Consider the following 10,136-nt stretch of genomic DNA (forward strand, 5'->3'; position numbering starts at 1 on the left):
ATGGCCTGTTGTAACACTCGGAATGGGCTCATCGCTGGGGCCGTGCTGGGGGCTCTGCTGGCCGTGCTGGGAGGCATCCTCATCCCAGTGGGCGACTCCATCATCACCAGCACTGTCAGCAAGGTAGGTATGCAGGCGTCACGTCACCTTGCCGGAACGTTCAGTCCGCTGGAAAGACCCAAATTCCTTGTAATGCAAGTTATGCAATCTATATGTGCAGTGGAGTGAATGTTGGTTTGTGGAGATAATAATAATAATAATAATAGCAATAATAATAGCAGCAAATGTTTATTATTATTATTATTATTATTATTATTATTATTATTATGGGGGGTGCAATGGTGCAGCGGGTTTGGCCGGGTCCTGCTCTCTGGTGGGTCTGGGGTTCGAATCCTGCTTAGGGTGCCTTTTGACGGACTGGCGTCCCGTCCTGGGTGTGCCCCCTCCCCCTCCAGCCCTGAGCCCTGTTTTACCAGGTTAGGCTCTGGCTTGCCGTGACCCCACTCGGGACAAGTGGCCTCAGCCAGCGTGTGTGTGTTGTTATTAATAATAATAATAATAATAATAATAATAATAATATCATCATCATCATCATCACTTACTACTCGATGGAGATCTGTGAAGAGACCTGTTGAAAAGTTCTTCTCTTCGCTGCTTTGGTCTCGACAGGAGGCAGTCTTAGAAAACGGAACCACTGCTTATGAAAACTGGATCTCCACAGCAGTACCCGTTTACCGCCAGTTCTGGATTTTTGAAGTGAAAAACCCAGTGCAAGTTGTAGAAAATGGTTCCATACCTCAAGTGACAGAGAAGGGACCCTATACTTACAGGTAAAGCGCAGCAGATTTTTTTCTTCTATAAATTTAGATATTTTAGTTTTACACACAAAAACTAATTGGAATACTAAAAAAATACAACTATGTGCAGTTTGACGGCATTTAATGTTACGGTTTGTACTTATAGAACTGCCCTGTTACATAATTCCAGTTGTTTCAGATATCACTTTCATGGTTCAAGGGTCAAAGTTCAAAATCGAAAGTGTCTCGGGCGACTATAAACTATATCGCCTGAAGCCGTACGCATAAAATCTTCTTCCCCATTCCCTCGGTTTTCCCACAGGATTCGGTACCTGCCCAAAGAGAATGTCACCGAACACAGCAACAACACCATTGCCTTCCTGCTCCCCGCCGGAGCCATATTTGAACCGTTGCTGAGCGTGGGCCTAGAGGAGGACAGCGTCACCATTCTCAACCTGGCTGTGGCGGTATGTCAGCGGGACGTCACCTGAACCACGACCGACATTAAAATGATCAGTCGCGGCCCTACCGTGCCTATACACCACGAGTTCTCAAGCTTAAATCACAGCTCTCCACTGCATCCTGGATACACGTTAGGGTCACGTCAGCGAACTTCAGCGTGTCTGAAAGCCAGTGTCATCTCTCACTTTGAATGTGGTTAACAGCCTCTCGGTCTCACTTTTACACGCTCTTGTTAAACATTCTGGCCTCCAGTGCGACTCCTTAATAGCTCTATTTTTCCCCATGTCTTCAGTTTTCAAATTAAAAAAAAAAAAAATTCCGAATGTGGAGACACGGTTATTCCTAGTATGTCTGCGCTAGATCGGAAGTGAAAGAATGGCGTAAAGGATATTTTACGCGCCGGGCTTTTGAAGGGTCCCGGTCACAGTTCTGTGCTCCTTGTGGGACAATGTAGGGTCATCTCCATTCATCATCTCCATCATGCATGCCTGCACTCACCCATACATCAGTGGAACGCACTCTCTCTGTCACTCGCACACTATGGGGGAACATGAACAGCATGTCTTTGGAGTGTGGGAGGAAACCAGAGCACCGGGGGAAACCCAGGCAGACACAGGGAGAACATGCAAACTCCACACAGACTGAGTGGGGTTCAAACCCATGTCCTCTCGCACCACCCAGGCGCTGTGAGACAGTAACGTTATTTGCTGTACCACTGAAACTCCCCATATAGTTACAGACATATACATACATGCATACACACATATAGTCAAACTCACAGTTGTGTGTAGTACAAAGGCTTTTATGCAGCAGATTTCACCGTAGTTCCGAGGAGCTGAAATGAAGGTAACCTTGTTGTATTACTTTTCAGGGTGCCTACAGCATGTTCCCCGAACGGCTTCATCCCATTCTGAATTTCTTGATAAAACAGAACAACGCCTCACTCTTCCAGACCCGCAGCGTAAAAGAAATCCTCTGGGGTTATCGTGACCCCATAGTGAATCAGGAGGTCGGCCTGTTTTTCCCTGTAAGTTACCACGGATGATCAGTACACCTCTCGTTGGTTCACATTGGTTGTTTTTGCTCTACTGTCCGCGAGGGCCTGCTGCTGTGCAAAAGCAAAAACGTGTAGTCGTGTAGAAGTTAGAAGAAAAAAAGCCTGTTTCGCTAACGTGCATCTTCGGAAATGCCGCGATGAAAAAAGCCGAAGAGAGAACCGTTGAACAGTCTTCTTCGTTTCTCTTCTGGGAGAGGTAAAATCTGCGTCTTTCTGCGCTTTGTGCAGTACAACGGCACGTACGATGGGTATTACAATGTTTTCACGGGGAAGGACGACATCTCAAAAGTCGCACTCATCGACCGGTGGCAGGGAGAGCAGTGAGTGACCTTTCACCTTGACGTTTCGTGCAGCGTGCAGCCCATCATCTAAATCGTAATGGGCAAGATGTAGTGCAGGCAGTCCCCGGATTACGAACGAGTTCCGTTCCTCAGTCTGTCTTTAAGTCAAATTTTTGTGGAAGTCGGAACGGTTGGGTACGGTTCGTATCGAATGTCGGTTAGTCAAATGTTTGTCTCAGTATATCGTATACGGTATACCTTTCTATGCATAAAAAAAGAATAAAGAAACACTTCCAGATGCACTAAAACATCTTTAGCATAATCATGTTTATAATTGCTATTCTTATTACTGCATAACTTCAGTATTTATAATAGAGAGAGAGGAGGAGAGAGAATGTGTGTGTGTGTGTAAAGAAACACTTCTTAAATGGTTTAGATAGAAAGAAAAGCGAACGATTATAATGATAACGGGGGGCGCGGTGGTGCAGCGAGGCCCGCTGTGTGGCGGGTCTGGGGTTCGAGTCCCGCTTGGGGGGCCTTGCTATGGACTGGCGTCCCGTCCTGGGTGTGTCCCCTCCCCCTCCAGCCTTGCACCATGTGTTGCCAGGTTAGGCTCCTGTTCTCCACGACCCCACGTGGGATTAACTCCACGTAACTCAAATTTTTAATACAATAGGCTTTACCGGGCTCGGTTCGTAATTACAGGTCGTACGCAACTCGGATGTTCGTAACCCGGGGACTGCCCGTATCTATTTACAACTACACCTTTTTGAGTTTTAGAGTTAGAGTGATCCTTTCAACGTATGATGGATGTGCTCAGCAGCTAATTCTGCCACCTTGCAGGAACTTGTCCTTCTGGAATGATTCATACTGCGACATGATCAACGGCACAGGTGAGTCCAGCCAGGGTCTCATGTCCGTCGAATACGAGAACGTTGTGGAGATAAACATGTTTAAAACAATATATTGTGGCTGACCGAAGGTGAAGACATCTACAAGGAGAGAACATCAAACTGTACTCTAAATATTGTCTGCGTGTTGGTACAATACCTTGAGAACTGATTTAAAGACAGCCCTGTGCTTCTTGTTTTAATATATTGTATTGTCTGCATTTTATAATTCAACAGATGCTTCCTCGTTTCCTCCTTCTTTGGATAAGGATAAGTCTTTGTTTTTCTTCTCTTCGGACATTTGCAGGTAAAACAGCTCATCGTGCAACATGAAAAATAACGCGGTAGCACAGCTTAACGTTTATTCTACCATCATTATAGTTCAGCTTTCACAGTAAAACCAGTCGCCGATAATGCTTTTGGAATTTTTTTCCAGCTTTGTACAATATAATTATTACATTTACATTTATTTATTTAGCAGACACTTTTGTCCATAGTGACTTCCAATGAACTCTATGTAGTGTTATGAGTCCACACACTTTATTCACCAAGGTGACTTACACTGCTAGATACACTACTTACTTACACTGGGTCACTCATCCATACATCAGTGGAACACACTCTCTCTGCAACTCACACTTTCATTATTATTAGAATGGATTTTTCAAGCAGACTACAGTATGTTATGTGTGAAATTATTTAATAAAAATTAAATACTCTATTACATGCGGCCACAGTGCCATAAAGCAGGTCAGGCCATGCCAGACAATGCACGCTTGAGGTGGCGGAGGCAGCTGACAGGGGTCACGGGAAAACAACAGTAAAGGCTACGGTAAACTAATAGATCGACTCTTTACAGGTCTGTGTCAGCGGAATTCACCGGCACCGTGAACCTGAAAGGGATCAAAATGTACCACTACATGCTGCCAGAATTACTGCTGGCTGCTCCCTCCGTCAACCCGGACAATAAGTGCTACTGCAAAAACATGGACGTTACCAGAAACTGTACTCTAGGCGGTGTGCTGGACATCAGCTCCTGTAGAGGTGGTGAGTATCAGTTGGGTGGAGGGATAACTCTAAAGTCCTTTTTTATGATGTGGAGCAAACATTCATTTATTCATTCATTCATACTTTATATATAAAACCAATGGCCCAGTGTTGGGTTGTAGAGGTCCAGAGCCCATCCCAAAAGCATAGGGCATAAATAGGTAGGGTGCACCTTGGATAGGATGTCAGTTTAGCACAAGGCATCTACATGTACACTTTCACTCACACATGCAATGTAGCGTCACCAGTTCACTTGAAACACGTCTTAGGACGGTGGGAGGAAACTGGATCATATGGAGGAGAGAACATGCAAACTCCACTCAGGGTGAGCAGGAACTGAACCTACGTCCAACTGCCCAGCCCTGAAAGTCACCCACACTAGACGCTGAACCACGATGCTGTCCTGGAGTTAACATGCACGTTTAGATTCACATTTTCTTCTTTAGCTGATGTAGGTCACTTTGGAGAAAAGTGACCTACAACTTCAAGTTACCTCCAGTGGTTGACCAATTTATGCAGTTCGGTAATTTTTACTGGAGCATTTCAGGGTAAGTATCTTGCTCAAGGGTTTTACACTGGGAGGTGGTATGCAAATGCGAGTCTTCAGAATACAGGGCAGCAGCTCGAACCTCTACACAACCTGGTGCCCTTGTGTACATATAGCATTTTTTGGGGCAAACAACTCCATGCAGAGTTACGCAATGTAAGTGAAGCTCATGGATACGTATGGAATATCGAATAACATAATATTACAGACACTCGCGAGCATCTTCAGATTTTTTAGGATGAGATCTGGAGTTGTGAATTCCATAGCTGTGGAATTACTGGAAAGCGGAGTCTGCTCTGCTTTCACTGTGGACAAATGTGGGCCAGGGTATGTTGCAGGTCCCACCAACAATCATGAACACAGTTCAGTAATGGTTTTCGCCCTACAGGGATGCCAATCTACATCTCTTTGCCTCACTTCTTCCATGGCAGCGAGGAACTGAGGGACCTGGTGTCGGGACTCAGCCCCAGCGAGGAGCATCACAGCACATACCTGGATGTGGAACCCGTGAGTACTTTGTGACCTTTGACCACAGTGGAATGACAGACTGTGCCATGCAGGCTAGATTCTGTGTTATTAAGCACATGCGGCACCTGTAGAGTGCCATATCCTTATTTTGACCTGGACTGGACTAATCCTCAATTACTCACCTGGTTTTTTCAGATTACTGGCTTTACGATGAGTTTTGCAAAGAGACTCCAGATCAACATGATGTATGGACCCTCAAAGACTATCACGTACGTTGAAAAGCCCTCTGTCAAGACTTTTGTATATCTCAATTAGCACTATGCCCCATCGGACCCTGATACTTCGTACTTTTCCGCTCCCCCCAGAGTCTTGAACCAGATTAAGGAGTACACATTACTTCCTGTGGTGTGGTTAAACGAGGTAAGTTTCTGTAGGCGCAAACATCAATCGCGCAGCGAAAAATCAAGGCCTCTTGGAACGTTGGCATGGCCTTCACATCACTGTAAGGCTGTAGTATCTCAGAATCCGTGCCTACCTGTTTACCAGTCCATTCTGTGAAGAGCTGCTGTCTTGTTGGTCCACAATCAAAGATGGCTCAAGTTATTTTCATTTGAGATGCAAAGATTAACATTGGTTTCTTCTCCATGCGCGCAAGACTGCAATTCTAGACGATGAGACGGCAGACATGTTCAAGGCGGAGGTCACCTCTCGCATCCGGATGTTGGAGGCCGTGCGGATTACTTTGATGTCCATCGGCTCCGTCCTCTTTGTGGCCTGTGCTGTAGCTGCCTTCGTTGTACACAGGAAACAAGAGAATGGCAAAGTGGTGTGATGAAGAGCGCTCCCGGCATGCCCATCGCCCCAAAGATACAGTGACATATCGTTTACTTTACGTCACTGCTGTAAAGAAAACCCACAATTGCTGTAAAATATACGCACTCTGGACACAAACTGCCCTCTGACAATGCTCAACACAATAGTTAATCTGCTGTTATTGACAATGTAGGTTTAAAATATAAGCACTTTGATTAACAGTATTATTGCCTTAAAAATATATAATTGTTTTTGTTTTCTGCATACAGACAAAATGCCTATTAAATGCAACGTTCAGCACTTTCTAAAGTATCAGACGATAGGATCGCTGCGTCCTCGGTTCGTTTTGAATGACGTCTTTCATATTCTCTGCGTTTTGCCTGAAGACATTTTAAGCGTTGTGCTGTTTGCGAAGGGTGCTGTGTCACTAGGTCTATCCTTTTGCAATGAGCAGTTGGTAAGGATATGTTTTTGGTATATTTTTCTTTAGACTAGTGCATTTACTAAATTAATCTGTTCCTGAAAACGGTACGGATATTTACATTTTGGATACCAAAAGCTTATTTCCCATTACTGTAAATGGGGAAAAATAATAACACATTCCAGCCCATAAAAAAAAAAAAAAAAATCACAAACCAATTGTCCCAAAAATCACAACAGTGGAAAAACACCAGTATAACATTTCAACACAACATGAAACAGCTACGTTTGCATTTACACCTGTTCATTTATCAGAGATTTTTCTCCAAAGCAATGTCCAAAGTGACGTACATCTCACTCAGAAAGTAGAAGTGGTTACCTTTGCTGTCCTACTTCAGGGCCGAGCTCAGAAAGTCTGGGCAGTTTTCTGTCTCCACTGAAAACTCCAATGCTGGAGTTATTTCACCACTGCTGTTAAAATGCACATACACACCTGAAAAACCATCAGCGAAACTTTTCCTGCTAATTGCTCTGCTGCCTCTGCAAATCATTCAATTAAATAGCACATGCAGTATGGCCGACAAAATTTCCTACATTTCCCACAATTCCCCGCTCTCTTAAAGCAACACTCTCACATTCTGAACACATGAGCAGACAGAGAGATCTGTACGCAGATGTGCCAGCATTACTGAACTTCAACTTCACTCATGTGTCGTGTGACTTTCAAATTTTTTGACACGGTTTAATTGCATTATACAGATTTTTTGTAACGCAAATTGAAAATTGAGTATCAAATGAATCTTGAATCTTGAAATGCCAAGGACCATAATACGGAAATTTTGGACATTTACATTTTACATTAATTCATTTAGCAGATGCTTTTCTCCAAAGTGACGCACATCTTAGGGACTATAAAGTGTGCATTACATTAGGAGAAAGAGAGACATAGTTGCAGAAATGTGATTCTTAAGTACAGTTTATTTCTTTCCACCTTATGCACTAATGAGACACATGACACAAAGACATAAATTGAGTGATGCCTGTATATTATAATGATAAATATGACATTCATAGACTTTATTGAGAACAATAAAAATGATTGCAGAAGAAGTAGAAAAATTAGCAGGAAAAGTTTAGCTTTTAGCCATTTAGCTTTGGTTTTTTGGGTATGTATGCACAGTTTAGCAGCAGTAATTTGTGATAATTTGAGAGATCTTGTCAAAGTCAAAGATTTTTCAACTCTCTGTGTCTGTTAAACTCTCCAAACCACACCAGGAGGTGCTTTTATGTACCACTTGAGTTTAACATTTCATGCTGCCTTTAAGACAAAGTCTCTCTGTTTTTCATCTCCACCATGCATGTCTGGATGAAATGTAAAGTGTAGCTGAATTATTGCCTTGCGGTCACCGCGATGTTTGTTCAGAGAGAGAGCGCCCTCCATGGTGTCATTTGATCCCGGCAACTTTCTGGGTCCATCTTCACCACAGACAAGGGGAAGCACTAGAATTGGAAAGAACTTACTGGAATGGCCTGAGGCCCTTGCGTCCAGAATCAGACCACACTGGTGGGTTCTCAGAGATTTCTGTGCGGTTGCATTGATGGTGACACACAGTTTTATTCATTTGTAGAGCAGAATACTTTGCTGGGGTTATTCGGGATGAATACCTTGATCAAGCACAGTACAGCAGGGCCCTTCCTGAGTGAGCCTTGACCTGCCAATGTTCAGGTCGCAAAGCTGTGACCTTCAACACTATGCCACCTGCTGCCTCTGTGTTTTTGCACAAGAGGAAAAACATCTCTTTTGGAAGCAACTCTCAACAATGTTTGTATTACCAAGGAATGCCAATCCTGAGCATTACTATCAAACAGTGTGCGCTTTACTGAGGAACTCTGCGAACGGTTAGAACAAACTGTCTTTTTATTTGATGTTCATATACAGAACGGCATCGATGGGGAACACAAAGGCCGGTTTTCAAACGGGATGAAATTCATGCTTCTCTTTTCAATGCACCTTGTCAGGCTTTCAGTATGTTTACATCATAAATAAGAACACATTGTGAGCGTTTAACTTACCATAACTTAAAAATACACACCAACAAACATTCATATGACGGCGTCGTCGTTTTTTTTTCTTTTAATGCATACATTTTTGTATAATGTTAAGAAATTATTCCTACTTTTCCTACGTACAGGGAAATCTGTTCTGTGTTTAGAAATGAAAATGACAGAGAAGGAACCTAAAAAATAAGAAAAAATACATTGCCAAAAAACAAAACATTTCACCTCTGCAATCTGCAGATCTGGTCTAGCTTTTTATGTACACTATCGTAACAAATATTACAACATGAACTCTTACAAACTGACATACATTATATTGTTACGTTTAACAGCCAGAACGAAAAGATAGACAAACATTTCACACTAATCTGAGAACCAAACGGGACAGGGCTTATAACATTATAAGTCATAAAAGCATAATAGCAAAAGTAATAATTTAAAAAGCAGCACCTGACATTTCTTCTCAACACAATGTCTAGAATGATGATGGAAATCTAGCATCAGACATAAGACATCAAACAATTATGGCATAATGACACATGTTATGAAAGCAGTAACTACGGTATAAGCTTCAGCTAGTATTTGCCAAAGTGAAACTACTTTGTGCAAAATCTTCAAACTACTTTGTGCAAAGTCCGACGGGAAACTGACACAAAAGTGACCTTTTTAAAATAATGAATGCCTCTTCTATTGCTTACATACTTTAAATACAGAAGGTGTAGTGGCGCAGTGGGTTTGGCCTGCGCCCACTTTCTGGTGGGTCTGGGGTTCGAGTCTTGCTTGGGGTGCCTTGCGATGGCCTGGCATCCCATCTTGGGCGCGTCCCCTCCAGCTCTACGCCCTGTGTTACTGAGTTAGGCTCCGGTTCGCCGGGACAAGCGGTTTCAGACGATGTGTGTATTTTAAATGTTCCACCAGCTGCGATCAGGTTGTAATAAACACGCAACTGCACCACGAAGGACATCGCCAGCAGAGCCCATCATCCCACGTTCTACTTACGCGAGGCTCTAAGTGTCTTCACATGTTCCAGTTTAGATACACCTTGAATAAAATGGGTTCCCCAATACTGTGTATCTGCAGAGAAAGCAGCTCAAGACATTCCTATTAACTTTCAACAAATTCCCTATCACTATGGATATATGTAATCATACCTTCCTGACCGTATAAGCAAATATACGTGTGGACATATAGTGCTGAGCCAAAAGTATTCTTTGGCTTGCTTTGCATGTGATGACATTTTTATTCACGGTGCTTAGTTTATTAGCTCGCACTTTCTACTGGCGTGTTCTACGTGAC

The 10,136-nt window shown here is 43.2% G+C and overlaps 1 protein-coding gene across 1 annotated transcript; it reads left to right on the forward strand.

Moving 5' to 3' along the window:
• Positions 1 to 6,381, forward strand: cd36 (CD36 molecule (CD36 blood group)). The gene is made up of 12 exons (XM_018729849.1): positions 1 to 123; positions 670 to 830; positions 1,120 to 1,264; positions 2,131 to 2,286; positions 2,545 to 2,636; positions 3,441 to 3,490; positions 3,725 to 3,794; positions 4,347 to 4,534; positions 5,470 to 5,588; positions 5,745 to 5,818; positions 5,915 to 5,969; positions 6,205 to 6,381. Exons 1-12 carry the CDS (start codon positions 1 to 3, stop codon positions 6,379 to 6,381), a joined length of 1,410 nt encoding a protein of 469 aa, XP_018585365.1.
• Positions 6,382 to 10,136: the final 3,755 nt, after the last annotated feature.

This window comes from Scleropages formosus, chromosome 21, assembly GCF_900964775.1.
Source record: "Scleropages formosus chromosome 21, fSclFor1.1, whole genome shotgun sequence".
NCBI classification, from domain to species: domain Eukaryota; kingdom Metazoa; phylum Chordata; class Actinopteri; order Osteoglossiformes; family Osteoglossidae; genus Scleropages; species Scleropages formosus.